The sequence below is a fragment of the Neofelis nebulosa genome, chromosome 18 (assembly GCF_028018385.1).
Source record: "Neofelis nebulosa isolate mNeoNeb1 chromosome 18, mNeoNeb1.pri, whole genome shotgun sequence".
Classification (NCBI taxonomy): Eukaryota; Metazoa; Chordata; class Mammalia; order Carnivora; family Felidae; genus Neofelis; species Neofelis nebulosa.
In genome coordinates this window covers 38,925,470-38,945,046 of record NC_080799.1, presented here as the reverse complement: position 1 = coordinate 38,945,046, position 19,577 = coordinate 38,925,470, and the positions used below count along the sequence as shown (strand labels likewise).

General features: G+C 42.3%; 1 protein-coding gene across 43 annotated transcripts in view; it reads left to right on the top strand.

The window, feature by feature from the left end:
• The window catches only part of RBFOX1 (RNA binding fox-1 homolog 1), a 2,070,746-nt gene that overhangs the window by 1,977,601 nt on the left and 73,568 nt on the right, over positions 1-19,577 (top strand). For 32 of the 43 annotated variants that reach the window (XM_058711245.1, XM_058711261.1, XM_058711260.1 and 29 more), the window contains one exon: positions 8,005-8,085. The exons of the other annotated variants lie outside the window; for them this stretch is intronic. In XM_058711245.1, the coding sequence (XP_058567228.1) occupies positions 8,005-8,085 (81 nt within the window). The remainder of the gene's footprint in view (positions 1-8,004; positions 8,086-19,577) is intronic. 43 annotated transcript variants of the gene reach the window in all.

Here is a 19,577-nt window from a genome sequence, read left to right as displayed (position 1 = left end):
TTGTATAATAAATTGGAGTGAGAGATTATTTATACTGTATACAGATTCACTTCAGGGCTCCTTTAACTATGGAAGTCCCCTGGTTCAATTAAAACATGATTCACTTTATAAGACTGAAATATACAGACAGATTTTCTGCAACATCTGTGCCTAAATGCAAATACCTCAGTATTTAAAGTTGGGCCATAACCCTTCAGAGAGGCTCATCTTTCAGGCATGTATAAAAGCATTAAGTATTAGCTGTGAAAATACTCTTACATGGATTAGCTGAATGCTGGTCTATGTTGAAAAATGCATAACTAAAGGGGCACCTGAGCAGCTCAGTCTGTTAAGTGTCCAACTTCAGCTCAGGTCAAGATGTCGAGGTTCATGAGTTCTGGCCCCTCATCGGGCTCTGTGCTGACAGCTCAGAGCCTGGAACCTGCTTCAGATTCATTGTCTCCCTCTCTCTCTGCCCCTTGCCTGCTTGTACTCTGTCTCTCTCTGTCTCTCAAAAATAAATAAACATTAAAAACAATTTTTTTAATGCATATCTGAGGTGGGGGGAAAGGTATCTATAGCTCAGGGGGACTTTGGATAAATGTGTTGATTGGAGGCAATAACCTCCATGGACTGGGACCACATGGCTCCCTCCCAGACCTCTATATCTAGCATCTAAGTTTGGTGCTTGAATGGCCCTTCACGTAGTACAGAGCCTCACTGATCCTCAGGGCAGAGCTCCCATGAGGCAGGCAGGTGTATTAGTGTGTTGGAGTTGTCATGCCAAGGCACCACTGACTGGGTGGCTTGAACAACATAAATTTATTTTCTCACAGTTCTAGAGGCAAGAGGTTCAAGATCAACAGGTGGGCAGAGTTGGTTTCTTCCGAGGCCTCTCTCCTTGACTGGTAGATGGCCATCATCTCCCCGAATCCTCACATGGTCTGTGTCCTAATGTACTCTTCTTATAAGGACTTCAGTGACACGGAATTAGGGTCTACCTTAATTTTAATCTAATTACCTCTTTAAAGAGCCTATGTCCAAATACAGTCACGTCCTGAGATCCTGGGGGTTAGGACTAAACTGTATGAATTTGGAGGGAACACGCTTCAGTCCATAAAAGTAGGGCAGAAATGAGAATGTCTTCATCTGGATGGGAAATCAAGTGTGGCCTCCCTAGGATTATGCTGTTGGTGACTTTGCATACCTTCTTTGCATATCTCTTTGCAGCCCACCAGCAAAGAGTTTGACAGATTAGTTAGGACTGGGTGTTGTTACTCTTTGGTCGAAATGCCAAAAAAGCAGAGACAAAAGTTGTCAGCATACAAAAAGCGAAGATAAAAAATAAATAGGCTCTATCTCTTTGTCCACACAAGTTCTCAGACCAGATATATTCAGCCATTTTTACTTTTTATTCCTACACCTGTGGAAGATGCCCTTAGGCCCGGATTACTCGAAGTGCATCCACGGAGCAGGAGAATCCCCTGGGTTGCTGATCAGGAGTGCAGATTTCTGACCAGCCGAGTGGCGTTCTCTGGGAGTGGTGCCTTTGAAGGCACACGACTTAACATTCTTCCCAGGGGATTCCTAAAGTCTCCCAGGCTTGGAAAACCTCCCGTTTTAGGAAGGCAAGCACTCACAGTGCTGAGGTTTGGGGGACTGGCTCTCCATTGTTTCTCCAAGGGTGGTCCCCTGACAACAGGCGACACTGTTGAAAATGCAACCCTGGAAGTAGGACCTGGTTTTCTGTGTTTAAAAAATTCCCTAGGTGGTTTTGATGACGCAGGTGATTATAAGAACCAGCGGGGACTGAGGGCAGGGCATGACACCTTCTTAAAGTACCCCTCCTATGAAAAGGACCTTTGTGGGTTCCTCTTTCAATGAACTATCTCTTTGTCACCCACTCAGAGGTAGTTTTTCCAATTAGGACCAATGTTTTCCTGTTTATATATTTTTAAGTTTACTTATTTATTTTGAGGGGCGGGGGGGGGGGTGGAGAGTGGGGGAGGGGCAGAGAGAGAGAGAGAGAGAGAAAGAGCGAGAGAATGAATCCCAAGCAGGCTCCATGCTGAAGCTCGGGGCTCAACCTCATGAACCATGAGATCATGACCTGAGCTAAAATCAAGAGTCAGCCTCTTAACCAACCCAGCCACCCAGGCGTCCCTCCTATTTGTATTCTAATTTAAAACAATGCCTAAAAACTCCTTCTGTGACAATGGAAGTAAGGAGTCACTGATAAAACGAGTAATGTTCTAGAAGTCTAGATAGCTTGTTTCTCACCTGGAATTCGCCTCTGACTGATGATAAGTCTTTTCATAAACGACATCCTTGTTCTGTGCCATTTTTCCCGTCTCTAAAGAGGGAATAATAGTACCTGACACCAATTATTAGGGAGGAATAAATGCAGTGTAAAAATTTTTTTGGCAAATATTGAATAAAGGCTTCCTTTTTTGTGTAGAAAATGAAAGTATTGTTTTTAGCTGTAATTACTATGACTATAGTAATACATTTTTAGTTATGACTGCAGTATATAACAAAAATAGGGAATAACCAGTTTGCCAGTCAAAATGGTCACGCTTAATAAAAATTATGCCAAAATTACTTTTAAACTTTATTGATCTCAGCAAAGCAAAGTAAATAACCATGGTGACTAAGGTTTTGGGGGTCAATTCAGACTCATTCTTTTGTTCACTTTCTTGTATATGTATTTGTTCCTGAACCTATGAGTACGAAAAGAGACAGTGTGTCGTTCTTTTGAAGGATGCATGAGGCTTAGTAGGTGTGGCCCCAGAACCCACACAGTGTCCGACAAGTGGTAGATGTCAATACGTGGCCACCAAATTAATGACCGTCCTTGCAAGCCACCTTTCCTTAGCTGAGCACTAGAGACAGAGAAGCTCTATACTGGTCTCCTGTGTTCATTCACCATTTGCCAGCGTGGCTTTCCTCTTAGCCCTCTTTCCAGAGTCACTAGGCTAAGTGACATTGGAAAGCAGGATCCTAGCAAAGGGCTCCGTTTTCAAGTGACTCAGGATTAGCACAGAGATGCTTGTGGAGGTTCAGACAGCACGTGAGACCCTCAGAACCTTCCACAGTAGGTCTTGCCCAATCCCCATTGGCTCTTGGAAGATTAATGAAGTGTTGTTGTTATCTTTGTGTCTTTAATTTTTTGTTTGTTTGTTTTTATTTCGGTAGAGATAGGAGCAGCTCTCCAAACATTCTAGCTCATCTGTACCTCGAAGCTAGAGAAGTGAGCCACTCCAAGTTGCTAAGCAGTTGAGGTTGACATGTTCTTTGACAAGCAGTTTCTCTAACATGATTTTTTCCTTCTTTCTTCTTTCTTTCTTTCTTTTTTTTTTTTTTTTTTTTGTGGAATTCAGAAAATACAGGAAGGGCCTAGTCATTCACACTGGGCTACTTGGAACTCTGCCTATTTGGTGCTGGAAGGGCAGACTTTCAAAATAGCCTCTCTTCTCTACCTTGCCCGCATCCATTCTAATTGTACTTCTTGGGAATGCCACATGGCTGCCTGTCTGAAAGTCTGTAGTTCCTCTCATCAGGTTCCCCGCTCCCCACCACCCGCCTCTAAGCCTAGGTCCCAGGATCCATGGGGATGAAAGACGACTGAGACATGATTCATGGCCTCTTGGAGTTGGTAGCATCCATGGTCAGACACTCATTAGATAGATCAGTACAACAATCTAGAAAAGCAGAGGAAGGAAACTGAACTTGGCAAGTAGAGGCACGTAGATCTGGTTTCTAGGAGGCGAAGCCAGAGCAGAGTCCATAAGGGGGAGAAGAAGCAGCCTCTGTAAAGGCAGAGGTGTGAAAATGCACCTTTGTTCCAGCTGGTTTGACTCCAATTTCCTCACCTAAGAGTTGGCAGCAGAGTAGAAAGTTTAGATGCTTCCTCTTCCCTGTCTGTGATAGGAATTACCCCTCTGAGACTTCTCCATGTCCCTCGAGGGGCCAAGAATGATCCCCACAGCTGTGGGAGTCTTCAGGTAAGAAGAAAGGGCTGGGTTTCCTACCTGAGACACAGACCTTGGCTCACTGTCTGTCAGCTGGAGGGTTCCGAATCCTGCCGGAGTGGCCCTGTAGATATGCTGGAATCTTGGATGCTGTTGATGGTGGCATCACTGAGTATGACAGTCAAAGGCTCTGATTATTCCAAAGTGTCAGTCTGCCTTGTGGAGCCAGTTCCTGCCAGGCACAGAACGAGGCTGCTTAGATTTCATATTAATCTGAGTCAACCTTAAAAGAACCAGAGAAGAGGAGGAAACAAGTGAATCCCGTAGATAGATAGGTTTATAACTCACTCCTTGTGGACTTTAGGCATGCACATCCCCAGCTATAAACAAGGGGCAAAAGCAGGCTCCCTCGGGAAAGATTGGTTGGACAAAGCACTATTTTTAGCAAAGAATCTAGAAGTGTCTTTACAAATATAATAATTTTAATCATACTCATCATTCCTTCTGAAGGTCAGGTATTTTGCTACGGGCTGGGAATAGTTGAGAATGGTTTGGCTCTGACCCAGGGGAGGCTCGCTGTGACTAAGACCAATATGTAAATGAAAAGTTTCAGCACAAGCGTGATAAAGGACTGACTAGGGAATTTTTCTAAGTGTGATGGGAGTATAGAATGGGGAATGACCCATTAACTCCTGGGGACAAGGAAAAGGAGAGGAGATTTTAAGTGACACACTTGGAATTGGGGTGGGGTCTACATAAAATTAAACGTGAAATTCCCAGAATTCCTCCCTAGATGACATAAAGAGGTCAGTTTCATACGGTTGAACCTAACAGACGGAGCAGGAATGGCATGGATGTTTCATCCGTCCACCAGCTGATTAAATGGTAGCAACTGCCTAGAAGCTGTGTTAAGAAGGATTCTGAGGATTCCAGAATAGGAAAGGATACTATGGAAATTGATGAACGGTCTGTCCTAGGTAGGGAATGATGTCCAGTGGTAGAAATTGAACACAGTTGCCATCTTTAAATTCTAAGGAGGAAAGCCCTCCTTCCTCTCCTCCCACAAAAGCCTGGATATTAGAGTAAAATTGCTTTATAAGCAAAGGCACAGAAGTCTGTCAAGTATAGGATGTCACCATGGTGGCCGACAGTTCATGCTTAAATGGAGGTAAAAGGTCTATGTTGGGGGGATGGGGCATGGATGGAAAATGCAGTGCAAGAGGTTCATTAGAAAGCTGTATCACAAGGTGCCTTGAATGACCTTGTAAACAACGCTTCATGCTGCCACATTGTACCTTATTATCTATTTGACTTACTTTTTGAAACCCACGCACATGACCCACCCCCACCCCCCCAAAATGCATGGAGGTTACAATGTTCTTCTCTGCCTCTTTGTTTTTGTTTAATTCAAAGCATTCTCTCAAGAAAAGGTCACAGAGTACTAAGAGAACATACAATAAATACTTTGCAAATTAGAGGATGTTTTTTAGGTAAAATAAAAACCAAGTCCTGTGACAGTATAGGTTTTGTTTTACAAAGGTCAGAATTATTGCATAAAGAATTGGGGTTTTTTTCGCTACCAAGAGGACGTCCAAAGAAGTTATTTCAATCCAGTTTCTCAGAATCTACAGCATAAGAGCATTAGGAAAGCTTCATTATGCCCTGCCAGGATTTAGCTTTCTAGAGGGAATCTGTGTTGTGTCCCAATGGGATTCTGTAAATTGCATTGAGAGTGTTGAAAATTGACCCTAAGGTTTTGACTGCACAATACCGCAATGTCCTTCTGGATATATTTTTGCTACAACTGTGCTATGTTTCTTTTGAAACCACAGCCCGCCAAGAAACTTCAGATCTCATTTTGAAAAGTGGTTTTTAACCAGAAGTGGATAGGAGAGACCCATGGAATTTCTCACGGGTCCCCCCCTAGAAGGTGCTGATGTGGCAGCCATCGGTGTATCCTATAGAGATGTTACTGTGTAGCTAAGGTTCTAGCAATGAGCAAGAACAGAGAGATGGATGCGTCTGCAAAGTCAGACTCGGTACTCATTGATAAAGAAGAGCGGGGGTCAGGGCATGTCCTCCGGGTGGGTAGCCCATCCTTTTGGTTGATTTTGGACCCCATGCTCCAAAGATCTGGTGTTCAGTTTGTCTGCTGTTAATTGCCATACTATGCCAGTTTCTTGCCCAAACCAGAAGGACTTGCTGAGGAGAAATCAGACCATGTGAATGAAGTCCCCGCTTATATGTTGGGTTAAGTTTTTTTTTTTTTTTTTTAATAAACTAGAAAGAACCATCACTTCAGCAAAGTCTGATCATGACTCAGGCCCAACCAGACTCTGAATACATTCACTGCCAAGAGAAGGTCAGTCACTTATACCCAGACTTTTGTGGGGGGCTCTTCTCTGGCTGTAAGTGTAGGATACCAGGGTAAGCGTCAGAAGGATCAGGGGACATTTCTTCAGATGGTCCATGGGCTGCTTCTCCTTGTCAAAGAATGGATCCATGTGGCTGAGCCAGTGAAGGAGGGAGGGATTGTAATAGAGCTTTGCTTTACCTGGAAATCATGTACAAAACCCAGGGAAACACAGGGAACAGAGGGTAGGAGTGGCATCTGCAGAAGCCTTCTCAGCCCTGCTCATGGGATCCATGCATCCTGGCTCCATACCTGAAGGATGGTGGATCGGAGGTCATGGACCTGTGTTTCGTTTTTCACTTCACGAAAGATGGCAGCCTCGTAATGGTTCACATGGCAATCCCTCTCTGCTTGGCAAACCCCCACTCACGCTGCAAGTTTTAACTACACTTCCTTTGGCCTTGGGAAAGATACTTTAGGATTCTAGAACCCCTTCGTGAGCAAGGGGGGGGCAAGTCTCCAAGCATATGTAGGTGAGCTCAGCGTAAGGCAGGCTTCTTCTCATGGGGGAAGCCTTCTGGCTGTGGCGATAGGTAGCGGATCCAAAACCAAATGGAGGCACTGCCCTTGCCCAGCCAGGCAAGTGAACAGAAAACACAGGAGCCCATTTCTGTCGTCAGTAATAGGCTGACAGTTCCTCAGACGTGTCTCTCATCCTTTTCAAAGTCTCTGAGTGTGAGCTTTGCAGCAGCAGGAGAACGGATTTGATACCCTGAGGATTCCTGACCCTGCTCATCCTCAGAGTGGGTGGATGTTCAAAACACATCATAGATTGAGGAGATATCTCCAGATTCCACCGTGCTTCCCCGCTGTAAAATTCCATTGTGCCAGGAGAAGCCCGGTGCCCTTTGCTTTAAATCAGGCAGAGGACAGTCAGCTCTGAATTGCAGGCTTGGTGAGACAGCTCTCCCACTGGAAGCCTGAGAGCTTTTGGGAACAAGTGGGAAACCGCAGAAGCCAAAGACTGTCTCACCTCAAGCCCAGCGTGGGCCCCCAGATGGGTCACTTGGAAGGTGAAAGTTGCATTCATTGCCTCCCTGCTGTACTTCTGTTCTTCCCCTGAAGAACGAATTCAGAAGGTCTAAAGTGTGGGGGAGGAAAAGTTTTCTCCAAACAAAGCCCTGCACGTGCTGACCCTTTGCTAAGTGATGATTAGGTGGCAACCCCTGTGTTGGGCGCATCTCTAGCCATACGATTCACGACCCTTTCTGGAGGTAGGTATATTCACCCCATTTTCCAGATGGGAATCCCAAGGCACGGAGAGGTACAGTGACTTACCAAGATCACACAGCTAAGTGGTGTCTGAGCCAGGCTTATCATCTACTTCCCTCTGATAATTCTTAGGCTCCCTCTGAAGTATGCCACACTGCCACCATCACTGATCTGAAGGCGGGTCCTGGGGCCTGCCAGACACCGCTACGCAAAGCCCGGATGACAAGGAGTGACGTTTTCTTGGAGGGCTGGGGAGGGTGGGCTTCCGAGTCCCTTCGGCTGAGATGGGGCTCCTGTGGGTGTTCCCACGATGGGCACGGGGATGTGGCTATGTGTTCGTGTCTCTGCCTTTCTTGTTTGCGTTGCCGTGAACTCTCAGGTGCAGTGTGCCTGTTCCCCAACCAGATGCCATCTGTCTCTCTCTCATAGGTACGGTGCTGTTGTGCCAGGCAAACCAGGAGGGATCTTCCATGTACAGTGCCCCCAGTTCACTTGTATATACTTCCGCAAGTAAGCCCACTGTTGTGGCTCTCTTCCTGTTTTGTGACATAAATCTGAGTCCAATCACCCTCCCTGCCATGTAAGTTCCCCTCCCCTCCCTCTCTGCTCCACGCTCCCTTTGGCTCTCCACAAGGTGAAGTTGGTTCCCATAAGCATGTCTCTGTGTTCCCTGTCACCTTAGCATCTAATTCCTTCACTCATTACATCTGAATGCTCACTTCCCGGATGCCCCAGTCATCCTTTGTTAAGACCTGTCAGGATCAGGTCCAATGGATGGGACATGGGGCATTCATTTGGGGGGGAAGGCGCATGATGGTGGGGGGAGGGGGGGTCTAAAGCTCACTGCCTGCCTTCTATCCCAGCTTTGCAAATTAATATGAAAATAATGGATGTATGTAAAATATGCAGGCCATCCAAGCGACACCCTCCCCTAGCAACAGGTGCTTGGATGTCACTCCCCAGCACATTTTCTCCCTGGAAAACAGCGACTTGTTTGCAAGGCTGTTCTGCCCTTTGCTGTGTGATTCTATTGAGCAGGGGGAGGAGAGAGAAGAATGTGGTTCTCCCCCATGTAACTGGGTGGGGGAAATAGCAATAAAAGCTACTTTAATAGATATGAATGTGGCCATCAAGTGGGGAGAAGGCCCAAAAGTAAATATGGAAGGTAGGTCACAATGTTGGTGTGGAAGAACCAAGGATTTCTCTGCCTGGGATGGATGCTTCAGGGTGGAGAATGCCCCACCCCCACCCCAGTTCCTAGAACAGGTTGAAGAATTACAGTTCTCATGGATTCCATCATGGTTACCCGAGCTGGTTTGCTTCTCCTCAAAAAGACCCCTGGCCACAGCTGAGACTTTCTCATGTATTTCAGGGGTGATGAAATCCCCTTAACTGCCAAACAGGTCCTCTTTGGGATCAGTGCTCAAAAGTGAGTGTGGGGACAGGGGAAGGTGGGCTGCTAGAAGCCAGTTAGAGAAGAGGGATGGTGGAAAGCAGAGGCAAGAGGCACACGATGATCATGTGAAGATGAGACAGGGAGGAGTCCTCCCAAGCATCTCAATTCCCGAAGGCTCACAAAAACCGAACTCTTTGCTGTGGGGCACAGGTTAGAAGCAGTCACCCGGAGCCAGAAACATGCCTGTGACAAACCTGAGAGTTTCTGAAGGCACCAGGTTGTAGGGGAAGCCTGTGTTCCTCCCAACCAGCCTCGTATCTTCAATAGCAGTGTGGGCACTCATTAAATTCAGGGTATCTTTCTGTGTCCCTGAGATACAAGAATCTAAACATACTGGCAAGAAGTGGTTATTTCTAAATGTATGGAAGTTGCCCCCTTTGGGCGGTGTAAATGTGTGTGCATGTTATGTCATAGAATTAGGACACTAGTACACATTTTCACATGTGAACCTCGTTTCATCCTTGAAGTCTGCACCAGGTAGGTATTATAACGTTTGTTTTACAGCGGAGGAGTGGAGGGCACCACGACGGAGTGATAACCCAGGATCACACAGATACAATGTGGTAGATCGGTTTTTGGAGCCTGGGAAATTATTCAGCGTTTGACTGCTTTTATGACTCCCTTTGACCCTAAATATCATCATCATTCCATTGTCCCTATCCCCCACCTCCTCTATAAATATTAGTTTCAGAAGGAACATTGGTGATTCAAAACTTACCATGGTTGGATTCCAGAGTGTTGGTTTGTTTTGTTTTCTGTAACATCGTTGTCCTATAGAACTAAGATGAAATGTTCCTTATCTGCACTGTCCAGTACGTGGACTCGTGGAACACAGGCATTGAATTTTTTATTTAATTAAATTTTAATTAATGTTAGTCTAATTAGCCACATGGGGCTAATGGCTACCATATTGGAAAGCATGGCTTTCAGTGATCATATGAAATACACATTTCCGTTTCAGTTCCCTGTTCAGAAGTGAACAAAACAAATGAATTCCAAGTTGGCTGGTTTGAATTGGTAGCTCTTCTAAGGCAGCTTTAGGGAAATTGTGTGTCATAAATGTCAAACATGGAAAGATGTCACAAATTCTTCATATTTAAAGTGGGGGAATTATACAGAGGAAACAATGTCATCTGAAGCAGGGGTCGGCAAACTGCAGCCTAGGGGCCAAATCCAACCCACAGCCCACAGCCTGTTTTTGTAAAGCTTGTGAACTATGAATGAGTCTCAGATTTTTCAACGGATTATAGAAACAAAACAAAAGCATAAGACAATGTGTGACAGAGACAGAGATGGTCCATGAAGCCTGACATATTGTCTTTCTAGCACTTTACAGAAAAGGTGTGTTGATCTCAGATATAAAGGGTCTGTTTAATTATTGAAAATACAAAATGGTAATATCACTTCACGGTTTATACATTTTTTTTCCTGACTTTAGAAGTAAAAATTTATAATAATGATAGAAACTATATAATGTGTGTCCAATACCCTTCACTTTTAAATTGCGTAATCAATCATAGTACCTACACAATTTCATCCTATTATTTTCATTTATTATCATGTCATGTGCACTTTCTGAAAATATGTTAATGGCCTCATAATATTCTATCATTTCATGATATTATATTTTAATCTGCCCCCCCTTCAGGGTTGGGCACTTAGGTTGGTTAGGAATTTTTCAGAAATATTAAAGAAATGTCCTTGTACAGAGTAGTGCTAAGGAAACAACCACTAATAAATAGCTGCTCCTCCTACCCCATAACAAAGCAAAAACTAATTTCTTACAATAAGAATCTTCACTTGTCTATCCCTTAAGCAACAGTACCCAGACAGACAAGCTCGGTTAGTATTTCGTAAGGACAGACAACTACATGAGCCTTCTGCTTCCCCACGTGGGTCACCAGAGGGACTGTAGATTTTTTCCATCTTGAGGCCACAGTCCTGAATGCCAAGATAATCCATTCCTCCCTGAGACACATTGCTCAGGTCCTCTGCTTTAGTTGTCCAAGTGAGCAACACCTTTGAGGACTCGACTGTGTGCAAGTTGTCTGGCTTCTGTATAACATCTGGATTTTCTCTTCCAGATTAAGGTGAAGGCTCTAGAGCAAATTCACACCCTATGTTCTATAAACAAAATCCTGCTAGCATGTAAAGGGCCATTTTTGCTTGCCCTCTGTCTCTCTATCTATGTCATACACACACACACACACACACACACACCAGGGGCATGCACATGGCCACATGAAGTTCATATCCTCTCTGGCTCTGACATACACATGGCCGAGAGCCACATCTCTTGTCTTTGGAGTCTGAATGGTGTGGCCTCTTTTTGTCTAAGAATCCATCCAGCCTTCTTCCCAAAAGCTGAGGGTTCCTTACTTCTCAGAAGTCTTATAGGAGACACCTGCTTTTTAACCTGGAAATGTATATATTTCTCATGGCTATCTAAGAATTGTACTCTTGAAGAAAGGTGTGTATAAATTACAGTTTGGTAAATTGGATCCTGTGTGTTCACTGATTTCCATGATTACTTCTGAGTTTGTGGTGTTTTTCCCCCCATGGATCTTTAACTGGCCTTGGATGTTTTAGACTTAAATTGCCCCTCTGCCTAGCCAAATAGCTAATCATCTGTAAATAACACCCTTAAATGCAGTAGGGGAGATGGTTTTTAAAGGAACCCTGCTGAATTCCTCTGTAATGAAAATAATTCCTACTTGAGGTTATCTGTTTTTTAAGATGCACTTTTGCATAATGGGTTTTCCACCTACTTAAGTGAATCATCCTAATATGACCCAAGCCGTGAAAGCATTTAGAGAGAGATTTCCACTCATGGCTCTGTGTCATTAGAACCTAATCCAACAGATTCTCCCCATTCTTCCTAACTGATCCCAGTTTTTCCTCCTCATCCTGACCTTTATCCTGGTGTGAAAACCCAATTCAAGTTGTATCATGAAACATCACACATTCTCTCACATGTTCTGATGAACCACTAGCATCCAGACTGTAAAGTGAGCCTACTTTCTGGCAGACAAATGAAGTCAAGGCAAAAACTCCTGAGAATTAGGGAAGATCACCTTGTACCAAGTGGAAAACATTTAATATTAATATTTTTGTCTTAAAACATTAACTTTTCATCAAGTAAATTAAAGGAATTCAATGAGCTGATTTGTTAGTTCTGAACTAATTTTAAATAATTTAATTGCCTTGTGGTTGCTTTGCATAGCCCACAACCAGCCCCTCAACAGCGAGGTTTGTTGAAAGCGGGGGCAGAGCTGGTGGGCTTGCTCACTGCCCACGCAGCCCTGGGGCCAGTGGTCTGGAGGCTCCTGCCTCAGGGAGAGTCACCAGCTTTATGGTCAGCGCTGTTTGCATACAGCACCTGCATATTATCCGAAATGACTCTGGGCAAAAATAGGAAAGGAGAGAAACTGTCACCTCTCTTCCAAATTAGAACATTACCTCCCCTTTTTATTATTTGAAATATCAAGAGGTAGATCCAAGGTTTCATAAATGGCAAAGTCACTTTCTCATTTGGATTAGCAAAGCCAGCTGTCACGGGCCCTTATTTCTATAAGAAGTAGTAGGTTAATGTTACCCACTTTGTTTTTTTTCTTTACTTTACAATTTCATGAATAGATTTTAAATGACAAATGTGATGTGTGCTCACTGTAATTGGAGAAGCATGCTAATAAACACACACACTCACATATGTGTAGAATGATGTGGTAATAATATCCCCATTTTATCCCAAAACATACAACGTGAAAGCAACCCCCTGTTGGTTGCCTGGAAAATCTCTTAACACGTTTTCTCCATAATAGGATGCAAAGAAGGACAAACACACATGGAATGGAGGTGTTAATTGTTTGCTTTTCTACAGAGGGGACTGTACACATACATATTATGGGCACATTACACATATTAATCATATTTTGTGACTACCTCCCTTTCAGCTGTCTGGCTGTTTTCATGCTGTCCCATGTGTGAATGCTCATTGAGCTGTCCTCTGGCCACAGTCATTCCACATACCACTTCTGCCTGCAGCAAATATCCTCACATGTGCCCTGACATACAAGTGCTTCTGATCCCACATCCAGCTTCCCAAACCTGGGATTGCTGGTTCCATCCCAACATTCTTTTTTTTTTTTTAATTAATTAATTTATTCTTTAATTTACATCCAAGTTAGTTAGCATACAGTGCAACAATGATTTCAGGAATAGATTCCTTAATGTCCCTTACCCATGTAGCCCATCCCCCCTCCCACCACCACTCCAGTAACCCTCTGTTTGTTCTCCATATTTAAGAGTCTCTTATGTTTTGTCCCCCTCCCTATTTTTGTATTATTTTTGCTTCACTTCCCTTATGTTCATCTGTTTTGTCTCTTAAAGTCCTCATATGAGTGAAGTCATATGGTATTTGTCTTTCTCTAATTTCACTTAGCGTAATACCCTCTATTTCCATCCACGTAGTTGCAAATGGCAAGATTTCATTCTTTTTTTTTTCCAACGTTTTTTTTTTTTGTTTGTTTGTTTTTTTGTTTGTTTGTTTTTTTTTTATTTATTTTTGGGACAGAGAGAGACAGAGCATGAACGGGGGAGGGGCAGAGAGAGAGGGAGACACAGAATCGGAAACAGGCTCCAGGCTCCGAGCCATCAGCCCAGAGCCCGACGCGGGGCTCGAACTCACGGACCGCGAGATCGTGACCTGGCTGAAGTCGGACGCTTAACCGACTGCGCCACCCAGGCGCCCCAAGATTTCATTCTTTTTGACTGCCAAGTAATACTCCATTGTATATATATACCACATCTTCTTTTTAAAAATTTTTAAAAAATATTTATTTATTTTTGAGAGAGAGAGAGAGAGAGAATGAGAGAGAGAGAGGAGGGGTAGGGGCAGAGAGAGGAGAAGACACAGAATCTGAAGGAGGCTCCAGGCTCTGAGCTGTCAGCACAGAGCCTGATGTGGGGCTTGAACTCACCACGAGATCATGACCTCAGCCAAAGTCAGGCACTCAACCGACTGAGCCACCCAGGTGCCCCATATACCACATCTTCTTTATCCATTCATCATCGATGGACATTTGGGCTCTTTCCATACTTTGGCTATTGTTGATAGTGCTGCTATAAACATTGGGGTGCATGTGTCCTTTCAAAACAGCACACCTGCATCCCTTGGATAAATACCTAGTAGTGCCATTGCTGGGTTGTAGGGTAGTTCTATTTTTAGCTTTTTGAGGAACCTCCATACTGTTTTCCAGAGTGGCTGTACCAGCTTGCATTCCCACCAACAATGCAAAAGAGATCCTCTTTCTCCACATCCTCGCCAACATCTGTTGTTGCCTGCGTTGTTAATGTGAGCCATTCTGACAGGTGTAAGGTGGTATCTCATTGTGGTTTTGATTTGTATTTCCCTGATGATGAGTGACGTTGAGCATTTTTTTCATGTGTCAGTTGGCCATCTGGATGTCTTCTTTGGAGAAGTGTCTATTCATGTCTTTTGCCCATTTCTTCACTGGATTATTTGTTTTTTGGGTGTTGAGTTTGATAAGTTCATTATAGATATCGGATACTAACCCTTTATCTGATACATCATTTGAAAATATCTTCTCTCATTCTGTTGGTTGCCTTTTAGTTTTGCTGATTGTTTCCTTCGCTGTGCAGAAGCTTTTTATTTTGATGAGGTCCCAGTAGTTCATTTTTGCTTTTGTTTCCCTTGTCTCAGGAGACGTGTTAAGAAGTTGCTGCGGCCAAGATCAAAGAGGGTTTTGCCTGCTTTCTCCTCAAGGATTTTAATGCCGTTTTGTCTTACATTTAGGTCTTTCATCCAGTTTGAGTTTATTTTTGTGTATGGTGTAAGAAAGTGGTCCAGGTTCATTCTTCTGCATGTTGCTGTCCAGTTTCCCCAGCACCACTTGCTGAAGAGACTGTCTTTATTTGATTGGATATTCTTTCCTGCTTTTTCAAAGATTGGTTGGCCATATGTTTGTGGGTCCATTTCTGGGTTCTCTATTCTGTTCCATTGATCTGAGTGTCTGTTCTTCTGCCAGTACCATATTGTCTTGCTGATTACAGCTTTGTAATACAGTTTGAAGTCTGGGATTGTGATGCCTCCTGCTTTGGTTTTCTTTTTCAGGATTGCTTTGGCTATTCAGGGTCTTTTCTGGTTCCATAAAAATTTTAGGATTGTTTGTTGTAGTTCTGTGAAGAATGCTGGTGTTATTTTGATAGGGATTGCAATTGAATATGTAGATTGCTTTGGGTAGTATTGACATTTTAACAATATTTGTTCTTCCTATCCAGGAGCATGAAATATTTTTCCTTTGTGTGTGTGTGTCTCCTTCAATTTCTTTCATAAGCTTTCTATAGTTTTCAGTGTATAGATTTTTCACCTCTTTGGTTAGATTTATTCCTAGGTATTTCATGGTTTTTTGTGCAATTGTAAATGGGATCAATTCCTTAATTTCTTTTTCTGTTGCTTCATTGTTGGTGTATAGGAATGCAATCGATTTCTGTGCATTGATTTTATATCCTGCCACATTGCTGAATTCATGGATCAGTTCCAAGAGTTTTTTGATGGAATCTGTTGGGTTTTCCATATAGAGTATTATGTCATCTGCAAAGAGTGAAAGTTTGACCTCCTCCTGGTTGATTTGGATGCCTTTTATTTCTTTGTGTTGTCTGATTGAAGAGGCTAAGACTTCCAATAATATATTGAATAACAGTGGCAAGAGTGGACATCCCTGTCTTGTTCTTGACCTTAGGGGGAAAGCTCTCGGTTTTTCCCCATTGAGGATGACATTAGCATTGGGTCTCTCGTATATAGCTTTTATTATCTCAAGGTATGATCTTTCTGTCTCTACATTCTTAAGAGTTTTTATCAAGAAAGGGTGCTATATTTTGTCAAATGCTTTCTCTGCATCTATTGAGAGGATCATGTGGTTCTTCTCCTTTCTTTTATTGATGTGATGAATCACATTGATTGTTTTGCAGATATTGAACGAGCCCTGCATCCCAGGTGTAAACCCCACTTGGTCGTGGTGAATAATATTTTTAATGTATTGTTGGATCTGGTTGGCTAATATCTTGTTCATTTTTGCATCCATGTTTATCAGGGAAATTAGTCTATAGCTCTCCATTTTAGTGGGGTCTGGTTTTGGAATCAAGGTAATGCTGGCTTCATAGAAAGAGTTTGGAAGTTTTCCTTCCATTTCTATTTTTTGGGACAGCTTCAAGAGAATAGGTGTTAACTCTTCCTTAAATGTTTGGTAGAATTCTCCTGGAAAGCCATCTGGCCCTGGACTCTTGTTCTGGGGGAGATTTTTGATTACTAATTCGATTTCTTTACTGGTTATGGGTCTGTTCAAATTTTCTGTTTCTTCCTGTTTCAGTTTTTGTAGCGTATATGTTTCTAGGAATTTGTCCATTTCTTCCTGACTGCCCATCCCATTGGTGTATAATTGCTCATAATATTCTCTTATTGTTTTTATTTCTGGTGTGTTGGTTGTGATCTCTCCTCTTTCATTCTTGATTTTACTTCTTTGGGTCCTTTCCTTTTTTCCCCCTTTATCCAACTGGCTAGTGGTTTATCCATTTTGATACTTTAAAAGAACCAGCTTCTCGTTTCATTGATCTGTTCTACTGTGGTTTTTTTGGCTTCAGTTGCATTGATTTCTGCTCTAATTTTTATTATTCCATATCTTCTGCTGGTTTTGGGTTTTATTTGCTGTTCTTTTTCCACTTCTTTAAGGTGTAGGGTTAGGTTGTGTATCTGAGACCTTTCTCCCTTCTTAAGGAAGGCCTAGATTGCTATCTACTTCCCTCCCTTATGACCACCTTTGCTGCATCCCAGAGGTTTTGGGCTGTGGTGTTATCATTTTCATTGACTTCCATGTACTTTTTAATTTCCTCTGTAACTTCTTGTTAGCCCATTCATTCTTTAGTAGAATGCTCTTCGGTCTCCAAGTATTTGTTACCTTGCCAAATTTTTTCTTGGGGTTGATTTTGAGTTTCATAGTGTTGTGGTCTGAAAATATGCACAATATGATCTTGATCTTTTTGTACTTGTGGAGGGCTGATTTGTGTCCTAGTATGTGATCTATTCTGGAGAATGTTCCATGTGCACTTGAGAAGAATGTATATTCTGCTGCTTTAGGATAAAATATTCTGAATATATCTGTTAAGTCCCTCTGGTCCAGGGTGTCATTCAAAGCCATCATTTCCTGATTAGATGATCTGTGGGGTGTTGAAGTCCCCTACTATTATGGTATTATTGTCAATGAGTTTCTTTATATTTGTGATTAATTGATTTATATATTTGGGTGTTTTCACATTTGGAGCATAAATGGTTACAATTGTTAGGTCTTCTTGGTGGATAGACCCCTTAATTATGATATAAGGCCCTTCTTCATCTCTTGTTATAGTCTTTATTTTAAAGTCTCGATTGTCTGATATAAGTATGGCTATGCCAGCTTTTTTTTGTCAACCATTAGCATGGTAGGTGGTTCTCCATCCCCTTACTGTCAATCTGAAGGTGTCTTTAGGTCTAAAGTGGATCTCTTGTAAACAGCATATAGATGGATCTTGTTTTCTTATCCATTCTGTTACCATATGTCTTTTGATTGGAGGATTTAGTCCATTGACTTTTAGAGTGAGTACTGAAAGATAGGAGTTTATTTTATGTTTCTTGTAGAGTTGGAGTTTCTGTTGGTGTTCTCTGGTTCTTGCTATTCTGTTGCTTTGGGTATTTATGTATTTATATATTTATGTATGTATGTATGTATGTATTTCTGTAATCTTGTCTCCCCTCTCAGAGAGTCCCCCTAAAATTTCTTGCAGGACTGGTTTAGTGGTCATGAACTCCTTTAATTTTTGTTTGTCTGGGAAACTTTTAATCTCTCCTTCTATTTTGTTTTTTTTTTAATTTTTTTAAATGTTTATTTATTTTTGAGAGCGAGACAGAGTGTGAGTGGGAGAGGAGCAGAGAGAGAGGGAGACACAGAATCTGAAGCAGGCCCCAGGCTCTGAGCTGTCAGCACAGAGCCCGATGCGGGGCCAGAACTCATGAACCACGAGATCATGACCTGAGCTGAATTTGGATATTTATCTACTGAGCCACCCAGGCGCCCCTCTCTCCTTCTATTTTGAATGACAGCCTTGCTGTATAAAGAATTATTGGCTTCATATTTTTCAATTCAGTTCATTGAATATATCCTGCCACTCCTTTCTGACCTGCCAAGCTTCTGTGGATAGGTCTGCTGCAAACCTGATATGTCTTCCCTTGTAGGTTAAGGACTTTTTTTCCCTCGCTGCTTTCATGATTCTTTCCTTGCTTGAGTATGTTGTGAATTTGACAATGCTATGCCTTACTGATGGTTGTTTTTTGTTGAATCTTACGGGAGTCCTCTGTGCTTCCTGGATTGTGATGTCTGTGTCTTTCCCCAGGTTAGGAAAGTTTTCCAGTATGATTTTCTCACATAACCCTTGTACCCATTTTTGTGTCTTCATCTTCTGGGACCCCCTGTGATTCTGATGTTGTTCCTTTTTAATGAGTCACTGATTTCTCTATTTCTTAAATCATGCTCTTTTGCCTTAGTTTCTCTCTTTTTTTTCTGCTTTATTATTCTCCATAAGGAGAGGCTGTTCTGCCTCATCCATCCTTGCCACTGTGGCATCCATTTGAGATTGCAGCTCAGTTATAGAATTTTTTATTTCATCCTGACTAGTTTTTACTTCTTTTATCTCTGCAGAGAAAGATTCTAATCTCTTTTCGACACTAGCTAGTATTCTTATTATCATGATTCTAAATTCTGGTTCAGACATCTTGCTTGTATCCGTGTTGATTAAGTCCCTGGCTGTCATTTCTTTTTGCTCTTTCTTTTGGTGTGAATTCCTTCATTTCATCATTCTGAAGGAAGAAAAGGAATTGATAAGGTAAAAAAAAAAGTTAAAATTAAAAAATTAAAAACAACACACACACAAATCAAATAAATGATGATAGATTTTAGGTGTGTTTTGGTCTGGTTATTGAAAGGAGCTTGATAGATTAAACGGGGGGAGGAAAACGTTGGAAAATTTGAAAAAATGAATACAATGAAATAGAATAAAGTGAAATGATGGAAGTAAAATAGAATTTGAAAAATTTACAACAAAGTAAAAAAATATAGTAGAAAACAAAGAAAAATATTCTTAATAAGAATTGAAAATAAAAATAAATTTTTTCTCTCTGTATTCAAGAAAACGAAATGAAAAAAAAGGAAATCGAATAGATGGACCAGCAAACAGACTGAAATACGATTGAAATTACTTCGGTTTCCCCTAGAAGTCAAACTATGAAGCACTTTATAGTCAGTACACTAAAGCAGGCAGAGAGACTTGTGTTCCTGAAGAACGAGGTTGGACTGGTTGGGCGGGGCTTAGTGTAATGGCTCCGTTCTCCACTAGATGGCGCTGCCCAACTTACCGGGGTGGAGTATTGTGCTGCTTGTAGGTGTGTATGCGCATGCGCAGGAATAGTGACCATGGCGTCGCACAACTACCCAGTGTAGCA